This window comes from Papio anubis, chromosome 5, assembly GCF_008728515.1.
Source record: "Papio anubis isolate 15944 chromosome 5, Panubis1.0, whole genome shotgun sequence".
Taxonomy (NCBI): Eukaryota; Metazoa; Chordata; class Mammalia; order Primates; family Cercopithecidae; genus Papio; species Papio anubis.
Genome location: NC_044980.1, coordinates 105,043,386 through 105,055,800, shown reverse-complemented (window position 1 = coordinate 105,055,800; position 12,415 = coordinate 105,043,386). Strand labels below are relative to the sequence as shown.

The 12,415-nt window shown below is 39.1% G+C and overlaps 1 protein-coding gene and 1 long non-coding RNA gene across 4 annotated transcripts in view; one reads left to right on the top strand and one right to left on the bottom strand.

Annotated features, from left to right (window-relative positions):
- EPB41L4A (erythrocyte membrane protein band 4.1 like 4A) overlaps positions 1–12,415 on the top strand; it is a 255,671-nt gene that overhangs the window by 201,141 nt on the left and 42,115 nt on the right. For both annotated transcript variants that reach the window (XR_001903629.2, XM_021939596.2), the window contains 2 exons: positions 6,789–6,879; positions 11,284–11,367. Coding sequence is in view for 1 of the 2 variants with exons in the window: in XM_021939596.2 (XP_021795288.1) it covers positions 6,789–6,879; positions 11,284–11,367 (175 nt within the window). In the remaining variant the exon portion in view is untranslated. The remainder of the gene's footprint in view (positions 1–6,788; positions 6,880–11,283; positions 11,368–12,415) is intronic.
- LOC116274942 overlaps positions 1–12,415 on the bottom strand; it is a 45,066-nt gene that overhangs the window by 32,479 nt on the left and 172 nt on the right. The gene's annotated exons all lie outside the window — the stretch shown is intronic.

Here is a 12,415-nt window from a genome sequence, read left to right as displayed (position 1 = left end):
ATGATGGTGGGTGCCTGCAATCCCAGCTACTTGGGAGGCTGAGATGGGAGAATTGCTTGAACCCGGGAGACAGTGGTTGCAGTGAGTGGGTGGCTGAGCAAGACTCCGCCTCAAAAAAAAATTCCATGATGATAGAAAAATTATATAAGGTTTTCTTGAATATTTAGCTATTTGACCATTATTTGTGGTATAGAAAAAGAATGTTTTATTTTGCTAATTTGCCATAATGCCATTTTTTTCCATAGTACCCAGTCTAAAGTTGGTGAAATTAAGGCAAAGTCACTTTGAGCTGTCAGTATGAGAAATAGAGCTAAAATATATTTTCAATTATTGGCCAATTCTTAATTCATAAATATCATATCTTCTGATAAGTTGAACTTGGTTAGGTCTTATAAATCAGATTGTCTTAACTGAAACCTAATAACTTATTGTGTTGAGACTAGCTATAATCTACTTACTATTTTTCTTAAGCATTTTATACAGTTTTTTTTTTTATGTTTAGGGAAGAAAATAAAATGTGATTGTTAAGTAGGATAAAATTTAACCTGAAAGTTTACAAATTTATATTTGAGAATTTTTAAAAGAAATTATATATCACAACCTTGTTTTACTTGTTAGCCGTGTGTTCTTTCCCCCATGTATCAGAATGAGGTATTCTCACTTTCCAAAATACGTTTTTTTTTTCATTTTAATTTCACACATTCAGCCTTCACTTTAAACATTAAAAAGAACGGCAACATTTAAGTAACATCAAAGATTTGATTTATGTGACAGGTGTCAAATTGAGTTATGAATTTTGTGAGACTCATAATCCTATTTAAATGCAAAGTATTTTTGTAATTGAAAATACGTGTATATTCATCACCAAATCTTGACATCACAGGGATGACTTTTAAGAATTGCCCCCAAATCAAGTAGCTAAATAGATCCTGGGAAAGTTCATTCTGTTTCTGACAGTCACTCTTCCTGAACTGAAGGCAAGGATCACTAAAGATGGAGGTACTCAAGTGTGAACAGAATCTAACCGCTCAAAGGACTGGTAGTGGTCTGATGCAGACAGGATGGAAGTATTTGGATATAGTGTATTAAAAATGAACAAATGAAACCCTGGAGCTTTGCACACTGGCATTTCAGTACTGTATATACTACAGGGAATTGTGTGTGCGCATATTAAGCCATGGTGTCTAACAGCCCAGAAACAAATATCACAGGGCGTGAGCTAGATTTGGCTCATTAATAAATGATAGCAGTCCCCTGACTGACATGCTCTTCAAAATACGAGCAGCCTTTTGAAATCGAGCTTTGTCTTTTTAATGTGAACAATATGTAAAATGAATTGGACACTCTTGATTAATTCTAAGTGGCCTCACTAGAGTTAATATTATTTTTACTTGAAGTAAAATGGAGATTTACTTCGAAGCCTCAATAGCTATATGTCAGTAATTGATCTTGATTACAGATCACCTGTGGCTGTGAATTGAAGCAGCATGGAAGACTGCCTTTTAAAACTCTAAGAAGCAGCCCAGTCCTGCAAGGTATATTGCTGCATGTCCTTTTGACATGCATCTCAGGTACCACCACATCTATTAATAGTTTTTGTTTTATTTTGGTACTTATTAAATAAAGATCATTATCCTGAATTTTCCTCTCTAGTGGCAAAAATGGTAGAAACAAATACATCCTTTCTAATAATAGACATTCATTGAGTACCTACCATGGGTGGTGCACTGTTCTGGCAGCCATGTGGGTGCACAATGATGTATCCCTCATTTTATTACGATTTTGAGGCCTTATTAAAAAAAAAATTGTTCTACATGTCATAAATATTTTATGAAATGAAACACATAATCTGTGTTTCCAGATATTTTAGGCAGAAAGCAACTGTTTAACTTTATCCAAAAAGTAAAGAATTGCTCCAAATGGGTTGATTTGTGAAGTGCAGGAAAATTGCCCTCTGTGTTTTTTTTCTTTTGTTTTTGTCTTTTAAGATGGAGTCTCACTCTGTCGCCCAGGTTGGAGTGCCGTGGCACAATCTCAGCTCACTGCAAGCTCCGCCTCCCGGGTTCACGCCATTCTCCTGCCTCAGCCTCCTGAGTAGCTGGGACTACAGGCGCCCGCCACCTCGCCCGGCTAATTGTTTTTTGTATTTTTAGTAGAGACGGGGTTTCACTGTGTTAGCCAGGATGGTCTCCATATCCTGACCTCGTGGTCCACCCGCCTCGGCCTCCCAAAGTGCTGGGATTACAGGTGTGAGCCACCACGCCTGGTCGCCCTCTGTGTTTTAATTCTTGAAGTGGGTGGTGGTTTACTGTATAATTATTTGTTAAACTGTTTATATATGTATGTTTTACCCTTTTCTTATGTCTGATATTTAAATGAAAAAGGAGTGGTGGGGGAAAAGATTTATCTAACCTCAAAGTATTTTCTGGAACAGTGCCTGAAATTCTCTTGTTATTGGTTATTTTAGTTAATATTTGGCCTTTCCTTTTATTCCTCTTCAAAATGGAACTATTCTGTGGCAGGTAATCCATGAAGACGTAAGCCCATTAGTGGGATGGGTTTGTCAGGTCACTTTTCTCTGTAGCCCGATGTAGTCTGAGCTGATGTAGGAGGGATTTGGGAAGGTGGTATGATGAGGGGAGGAAAAGGAAAATTTAGTGGTGCATGTTAACAAAATGGAAAGTCAGTAAACATAAATAATGCATAACCTAAATTTCTCACCTCTGCAGATTTCAATTACCAACATATAACCTAGCTTTACTGAATTGATTAGCTATCTCAAATGGTGGTATGGTTAAATCTTACTAATTTGAACAGTGGTTAAAATATATTATTCTGAAAGTATATTTACTACTTTTAAGTTACATATTTAATGACATAAAACTAAAACATATTGCCCAATGAAAGCATGTGACTATTACAGGAATAGATACTTCAGAAGTGCTCCTAGTAAGTTAATGCTTCTAAGTGGTTTTTCCCCATGTAGTCTTCCTAATCAGGCTTTTAAAACCCAGCTTGTCTAGTTCACATTTGTTATAGAGTAGGGGAATACAGATGAAGAGATATTTAGTTCATATAGAAAGACTGTACATGTTGGCTGGGCGCGGTGGCTCATGCCTGTAATCCCAGCACTTTGGGAGGCTGAGGTGATACGGACAGATAACCTGAGACCAGGAGTTCGAGACCAGCCTGACCAACATGGTGAAACCCCATCTCTACTAGAAATACAAAAATTAGCTGGGCGTGGTGGCTCATGCCTATAATCCCAGCTACTCCTGAGGCTGAGGCAAGGGAATCATTTGAACCCAGGAGGCAGAGGTTGCAGTGAGCCAAGATCATGCCACTGCACTCTAGCCTGGGCAACAGAGCAAGATTCTATCCTAAAAAAAGTAAAAAATAAAATATACTGTACACGTTAACAGTGAACAGTAGTTTACCATTTTGAATATAAAGGAACCATGAATTAAGTCATTTTACTGACTATACCTTATCTCATCTACAGTGAGTATATGAGAGTTATAGCACTATCATATTAGTAAATTACTGACAGTAGAACAATTTATTTTGAAAAAGTCTGGCTATGCTGGTTTTGAGTGTTTGTGACAAAGAGCACTCACATGATGTTTTTTTCCTGAAATTATTTTGGAAAACCATCCAAATAATGCTTCATCTTAAAAATTATGATTCGGACATTGTAAAAATCCAAATATTGCTTTCTTTAAGCAAATATATAAACATAGTTTGCGATTTTTCTTTTTAAAAATATTCTGTTTTTCTCTCTGTGTTTATTAATTTTTGGATGGAGGGGAAACAGGTGAAGGTGATTAGGCAACCGCACTTTTCCTAAGGTAATTGGTTATTAGACTAAGAAAAAGGTAGTCAGTCTAAAGAGAATAAGGGTCAGAGCAAACCTAGGTCTATTCTTAAGCTAGTTACTCAGGGCCTTGGTTAACAGGATGTTCACCTTTACTCAGCATTTTTCAATTGGTGTTATTGACATTGGGTATTGGTCTGTCTGCTGTGCCCCCCTCCCCCTGCCTAGGAAAACAGCCCTAGGACATGAAGGTCCTTTTCATTTATATTAAATATTAGTAATATCTACTAAGAATACCACCACATTTAAATAAAGCTTATTAAGAACAATTAAAAATACTAATGTCCGGGGCTGGGCACGGTGGCTTACATCTGTAATCCCAGCACTTTGAGGGGCCCAGGTGGGTGGATCACTTGAGGTCAGGAGTTCCAGACCAGCCTGGCCAAGATGGTGAAACCCCATCTCTACTAAAAATACAAAAAAATTAGCGGGCTCAGTGGCATGTGCCTGTAATCCCACTCACTTGGGAGGCTGAGGCAGGAGAATTGCTTGAACCCAGGAGGCAGAGGTTGCAGTGAGCTGAGATCATGTCACTGCACTCCAGCATGGGTGACAAAGCAAGACTGTGTCTCGGGGGGGGGGGAAAAAAAAAAAAAGAAAGAAACTAATGGTAGGGCACACCTACTGTGTAGGACCTAAATGAATTCATCCCTTCTGCCACTGCCCCAGACATGTACTACATGGAGTTCTACCTGTGAGAAGCAGCTTCATCCCAAATCTTTGCCTGCAATTTTGAGAATCTGCCCTTGTGATTTTGTTAATGGTCACATGGTTATGGCAAAAGTGACTAAGATGGTGACTGGCCACTGCCGATGTTTGATGGTGCGTGGAGTAGTTCCAGGGAATTAATTGGTTGTGTTCCATTTTTCACACCAGGCAGAATTTACCCTAACATTGTTCTTTTCTTATCCCTGGCTTCTGGATGTTGCTCAGTTATTGGTAGTGGCTCCAGCGTGAGCTTACCTTTTGTGCCACAAGTGTCTTCAGGATCACCTTTTCATTTCAAGATTCCAAAATAGGAACACAATTCAGATATGGAATCCATGTCAAATGCCTTAGAGTAACAGTTTTTGGAACTCTTATCTGAAACCACCCTTTGTTTTCTCTGTCTAAAGTGTATTTATTAATGTTTATCTTTCCTGATGGGTAGCCAGACATACTTCCCAACTGCTCTGGAGGAAACTTGCCAACTTTAGGGGTGCTCAGGTGCTTCTCTTGTCTTTTCCTCTTGCCTCGCTCTCAGGTGTTCTTCTCATTGAACATCGCTTTCACTTGCCGTTTTTTGTTTTGTTTTGTTTTTGAGACGGAGTCTCACTCTGTAGCCAGGGCTGGAGTGTAGTGGCACAATCTCAGCTCACTACAACCTCCGCCTCCCAGGTCCCAGTTCAAGCAGTTCTCCTGCCTCAGCCTCCTGAGTAGCTGGGATAACAGGCACCTGCCACTATGTCCAGCTAATGTTTATATTTTTTTAGTAGAGATGGGGTTTTGCTATGTTGGCCAGGGTGGTCTTGAACTCTTGACCTCGTGATCCACCCACCTCAGCCTCCCAAAGTTCTGGGATTACAGGCATGAGGCACTGCACCCGGCCCACTTGCCCTTTTAAGAGTCCATCTCTTCCAGTTGACTTCTAATCTAGACTGACTCTTGAGCTGCTGTGAGTGGGCCACAGGTGAAAGTAGTGTATGGTTTAGAGCTAAGTCTCTGCAGCCAGACTGCCGAGCTTCATAGCTTGCCACACCACTCAGGAGCTGTGGGACCTTGGGAAAGGCCCATTTTTGTTATCTTTTAAAATGAGATAACATTGGTATCTGCTTCATAGGATTATTTTGAGGATTACATGAGTAAATAGATGTGAAGCGCTTGTAACAGCACCTGACATACAGTAAGTACTGAATAAATATTAGTGTTTATTAATATTACAAACTCATCTTCATGACATTCTCGGTAGTTAGTGACCCTTATGCATTGGATTGAAGGATTGTAACTCTTACATACCCCTGCAGGAGTAGCTCTGAGGAAGACACGCCTGCATGGCACGTAGACCTAATTGAACAGGGCCTGTGGGCATCTGTGCGTGCTGATTTCCCCTGCTCATTTAAACTGCCTCCTCCTTGAGTGAGGTGCGTGCAACTGGAGAAGAGTTGTTCCCGGAGCCCACACACCTCACTCCTGCAGGCTTATCCACCTCTGCCCTGAGAGTGGAAGTCAGACCTCCTAGAAGGGCCCAGATCCTTCAGTTATGTTTATTTTGATCATGACTTCCAACATTGTGTCTGCTGTGGGCTCCCTCTGCTGGTTCCTCTAGCATGTATGCAAATCTGCGGAATAACAACTTTTAAAAACTCAGTTTCAGGTTTTTAGGAATGTTTACATGAAGAACACATTTGAAAATGTCTTTTTTTATATGTGAGTGATACAGATCACATGTATATTACTCGTTTTTTGACGCTTGCATTATGAGTTAGGATATTTTCAGGTTTGAAGTTTTTTGTTTGGTTTGATTTCAAATGGGGACTGTCATGATATGCTGAGAAACTTGTTCACAATGTAGTCATCAAAACCTGATCATTATGTTTTATATTCTAATATATGGCACTAAATATCTCAGAATATCATTTTAATAGTCTAAAGTAAATGTTATTTTAACATCTAAAGATGTGGAGACTTAGTTTTGAAGTCTGAAAAAAATAGCCTAGACCCCCAGAACATTGTTATGTTGAAGGTTTAGTACACGTTAGAAAATAGTACCTCCAATTTATTGAGTGATTCGTTATTTATTTGGGGTTATAATTTATCAGTAAAATGTGCCACAGTGTCCCTAAAATTGCATTTTAAAATAAGTCTTCTGTTTCTTTGCATTTCCTTATCACTGTTTCCTTTCTCCCTTCCATCTTTCCTTCTCCTCCTCTGCTAGGATCAAACAGCATCAGTAGGATAACTACAAACATGGAAAATGGAGAAAATGAAGGAACAACTAAAATTATTGCACCTTCACCAGTAAAAAGGTCAGTGAAGTTAACTGAAGAAATGTACAATTATATGCAGTCATAAAAATGATTTTTTTTCTGTAGACAAGGTTAAAAATCTTTTAACTTTGATGATTAATGAATACTTTTAATCCATGGGTTCCAGTAAATATTCTCTGGGCCAAATAATACATTAAAATACCAACAAAATATAAAACATCAGGACCTCAATCTCTTATTTGAAGAAAATGCTCTTTTTGTCACAGCAAGGTGAACTCACAGATTGTCTGTGGTTTGCATTCTCCGCAGAAAATTGAAAATTTCTTGTGATTTTTAAAATGGCATGATATAATGGACTAACTCAGAGGGACTTGTAAAATAAAGTAGATGATATTCATGTTTAATGTACTGTGTTCATTATAGTGGTGCACTGAACTGTGGCCCTGGAAAGAGGGTTTATGGCATTTAGAGGCATCAGAGCCTCAGAAGTCAGTGATTGCATATGTATGAAGACTTGTCATGGTCCTCTGCATCTGTTTTCCCAGGGGCATTCCCCAGTGGAAAAGCCTTTTCTTAATATATTACATGGATTGTTTCCCTGAGAGCTCAGCCTTGTTTTCTGTTAAGATGCTGTTGCAGAGTCATTTTTTCTTATCTCCAGTTATGTTCACGGAACAGCATTATAAACAACAATGAGCAGCTTTCATGAGCTCACTTTCTCTATAGGGGTTGCCCCCCATACATCATGGGGAAATCCCAGCAGTCAGAAATATGTGACCTGCAAAGACTTCTTAGGTCATCTACTTGATCTTTTTTTTTGGTAAATAATTGTGTCTTCATTCAGCTGTATTGTGGCTACTTCGAGGAATATAGTTCATAATTTCTCAGCAAGATAACTTTAAGATCTGAAGATTCTCAGAGTTGTAATATTTTACCTAGGGATTTGCCTATGTTTTGTTTCGTTCTAAGACGTTTACCAGTTCTCCTTTTAGGATGACAAGTTCTTTATCATTGCATAACTTTAGTTTACCTTATTTCCCTTCGTCACCCTCACAGCTGTGGATAAATAGAGTCACCTTCATCTGTATGTACAGGGTGTGCTTGTGGTATGTTCAGCATAAGAACAGGAATCTTCCATGAGATTCTGATCCCAAGTGTTTTTAGAATGTCCTGAAGGAGTACAGTCCTCCTTTTAAAAACTTACTTTTTCAACTTCTATTTTAGGTCCAGGGGTACATGTGCCGGTAGGTTTGTCACATGGGTAAATTGTGTATCACTGAGGTTTGGTGTGTGCATGATCCCATCACTCAGGTAGTGAGTACAGTACCTGATAGGTAGTTTTCAACCCTTGCCCCCCTCCTCTGCTGGTGGTCCCCAGTGTCTGTTGTTCCCATCTTTATGTCCATGTGTACTCAGTGTTCAGTTCTCACTTATAAGTGAGAACCTGCAGTATCTGGTTTTCTGTTTCTGTGTTAATTCACTTAGGATAATAGCCTGCAGTTGCATCCATGTTGTTGCAAAAGACGTGGTTTCATTCTTTTTTATGGCTGTGTAGTATTCCATGGTATATATGTACCACATTTGCTTTATCCAGTCCACTGTTCATGGTCATCTAGGCTGATTCCACATCCTTGGTATTGTGAATAGTGCTGCAAGAACATATGAATGTATGTGTCTTTTTTTTTTTTTTTTTTTTTGAGATGGAGTCTCACTTTGTCTCCAGGCTGGAGTGGAGTGGCACCATCTTGGCTCACTGCAACCTCTGCCTCCCAGGTTCAAGCAATTCTCCTACCTCAGTCTCCTGAGTAGCTGGGACTACAGGCGTGTGCCACCACTCCCAGTTAATTTTTGTATTTTTGGTAGAGACAGGGTTTTACCATGTTGGCCAGGATGGTCTCCATTTCTTGATCTTGTGATCCACCTGCCTTGGCATCCCAAAGTGCCGGGATTACAGGTGTGAGCCATCGCACCCGGCCATATGTCTTTTTTTGTAGAATGATTTGTTTCCCTCTGAGTATATATCCAGTAATGGGATTGTTGGGTCAAATGGTGGTTCTGTTTTAAGTTCTTTGAGAAATCTCAAAACTGCTTTCCACAGTGGCTGAGCTAATTTACATTCCCACCAACAGTGTATAAGTGTTCCCTTTTTTCCACAATCTTGCCAACATCTTTATTTTTTGTCTTTTTGATAATAGCTATTCTAACTGGTGGGAGATGGTGTCTCATTGTGATTTTAATTTGCTTTTGTTGAATGATTAATGAAGGTGAGCATTTTTTCCATGTATTTGTTGGCTGCATGTATGTCTTCTTTGGAAAAATGCCTGTTCATGTCCTTTGCCCCTTTTTTAATGTGTTGTTTGTTTCATCTTGTTGAATTGTTGAAGTTCCTTATAGATTCTGGATATTACACCTTTGTCGGATACACAGTTTGTGAATATTTTCTCCTGTTCTGTAGATTGTTTACTCTGTTGATAGTTTCTTTTGTTGTGCAGAAGCCCTTTAAAGTCCCACTTGTCAATTTTTGATTTCGTTGCAATTGGTTTTGGGGACTTAGTTATAAATTTCTTCACCAAGGCTGACGTCCAGAATGATATTTCCTAGGTTTTCTTCTAATATATATTTTCATAGTTTCATAGTTCTTACATTTAAGTTCTTAATCCATCTTGAGTGGATATTTGTATATGGTAAAAGGAAGGGGTCCAGTTTCACCCTTCTGCATATACTAGCCATCCCAGCACCATTTAGGGAGTCCTTTTTCTATTGCTTGTTCTAGTTGATTTTGTTGAAAATCAGATGGTTGTAGGTGTGTGACTTTATTTTTGGGTTCTCTATCCTATTGCATCGATCTTTTTGTCGGTTTTTGTACCATACCATGATGTTTTTGTTACTGTAGACTTGTAGTATAGTTTGAAGTCAGGTAGTGTGATGCTTCCAGCTTTGTTCTTTTTGCTTAGAATTGCTTTGGCTGTTTGGGCTTTTTTGGAGGGAGGGTTCCATTTTAGAATAATTCTTTCCTATGAAAAAATGATGTTGGTAGTTTAATAGGAATAGCATTGCATCTGTATATTGCTTTGGGCTGTGTGGCCATGTTAACAATATTTTTCAATCCCCTTTGCAACCACATTCCTGTGATGATACTGGTACTTGAAGCACCACCAAAGTTTTTCTCTCAAGCTTCAGATGAGAAATACCTTAGGGAGTTAATGCAATTAACTTGTCACCCAGGATTTTATTATTTAACTTTTGTATACTCTCTCAGTTCCTCTTTTATCTCCCTATTTCTTTTCCAGTCTCCCTTCTCCTTTCCCTTTGCTTTTTCTGATTTATTGATCACATACACTTTCTACTATTGTATTAAATATCTACCATATTTGTTACTTTTCTTCATTTCAAAAGGTAAGCTTTTACTTTGGGAATTGAATCTGTAGAGGTTTTTAGCCTTTATAAAAATAATAACTTAGCTACTATCTACTAATATTATGGGTTATATGCCTCTGTCAGATACATAATTTTATAGGCTTACATTAATTCCTTCATGGATAGTATACTAGGGTGCAAGTCTGTTTTCTTTCTTTTTTTTTTTTTTAACTACCTTGTCATCTTTCTCTTCTTTGTTGGCAGTTATAAAGTACTCTGCTATGACTGTATCCTAGGACAATTATACAGAGGATTCCTCAAAAAGCCAGGGTTAAAAGTGAATTTGGAGTTAAATAGCTCTACCTTTATCTGAAGCTAAGACTCCTGAGGATGTGAGAGGTCACCCCCCTGCCCCCCCGTGCCTGGAGGATTCTGATTAGTCCCTTCCTCTGTGTCTCCCCATGGATTTCTAAAACAATTTGTTGAGGGTAGAATAACAACTCAGTTACATTTACATTCTTAGGACTGAAAGATGATACTAGGTCAGGAAATAGCGTTTGAAAGTCATTCTGATCTGGAGGGATGAAGCCAAGATATGGCGGAAGCTGGGAAAAGGTCAGTTTGAGTAGCCTGAACCTGCCCAGGGCTGACCGACCTGTGTGGATTCAGACCAGTGCCTGGAGCCAGGGATTCTCTGATCACTGTTTTAAAAAGGGAGCCAGGCTGAAGATCCTGGGAAGCCCAGGTCCTTCCTCCTTGGCTTTCTTCTTTTCTTGGCTCTGTGGTTCCCCTTGCTCCCTCTCCTGCAGGTGGACTCTAGCGTTTCTTAACGATTGATGGACCTGGCATCTGTTGACTAAAGCAGTAAAACTAGAAAGAAAGAGGGGGAAAGACCCAAAGGTACTTGCTGGAGACAGATTTTTTAGGCAGCGCCTTCATGTTCTTTTTAGAGTCACAGGTAAAAACAAGCAAATAAGTGTGCACATCTTAACATTCGTTAAAAAAAAATTTACTTAACAAGTAAGTATGTGAGTTTACTTTTATTTTCTACTTAATTTATTTTTCATACTTTTTTTTAATTTAAAGCTTTAAGAAAGCAAAGAATGAAAATAGCCCTGATACCCAAAGAAGCAAATCTCATGCACCGTGGGAAGAAAATGGCCCCCAGAGGTAAAGGGAATCGTTGTTTTTATAAAGGAGACAGTAGAAAAGGGGTTAGCACTTGCAGCTCATTGAATAAAGGAATCCAGCTGCTGGGTGGTTGATCACAGCTAGCCATGGATAAAGTGTGCAGACTGTAAATGAGTGTGACCCAGGGAGAGAGGGGCTGGGATTTCTGAAGTGGAAATCAACACTATGTTTTATAACATGAAACTTTTTCCTGGAAAGGCAAAAAGGTAACCTAGGAAATACTATGAAATTGCCTGTAAGGTAATATGTTTTTGAAAACTCTAAATGACATATTAATAATTTGTCCATTTCATAGTTTTGGTTAAAAACTTAAGTCAAGGGCAGGCGTGGTGGCTCACACCTGTAATCCCAGCACTTTGGGAGGCCGAGGCGGGTGGATCACGAGGTCAGGAGATCAAGACCATCCTGGCTAACACGGTGAAACCCCGTCTCCACTAAAAATACAAAAAATTATTCGGGCGTGGTGGTGGGCACCTGTAGTCCCAGCTACTCGGGAGGCTGAGGCAGGAGAATGGCATGAACCCAGGAGGCGGAGCTTGCAGTGAGCGGAGATCGTGCCACTGCACTCCAGCCTGGGCGACAGAGTGAGACTCCGTCTCAAAAAAAAAAAAAAACTTAAGTCAAAAACTATAGCTGATGAATAGTGATGCTGGAAGACCTTTATTCCTAAAAATATGGATATGTCTAGTTTATCTCTGGTCAAACTACCAAACCAGTGACAGACCTGTGTTGTAACTTATGGTTCAAATTCTAACCCTGCCGTGCCCTAGCTACTTTATTTGGGCCACTTAATTAAGTAGTCTATATTTCAATTTTTTTCTGTTTCATAAGTTTAATAATTGTACTTCAGTGCTGAAGGTTGATAAGAACATTAGCTGAGATAGAATGTAAAGCCTTTAGCTGAGTCAGTGTTTAGAAAGGGGAAAATTCATCATATGTATGAATTGTTACTGTTATTTGTATGTGTTCATTTTTTTACTACTGAAGGCTAATGAGACAAATGGCATTCCTGCAAAATAATGACCTT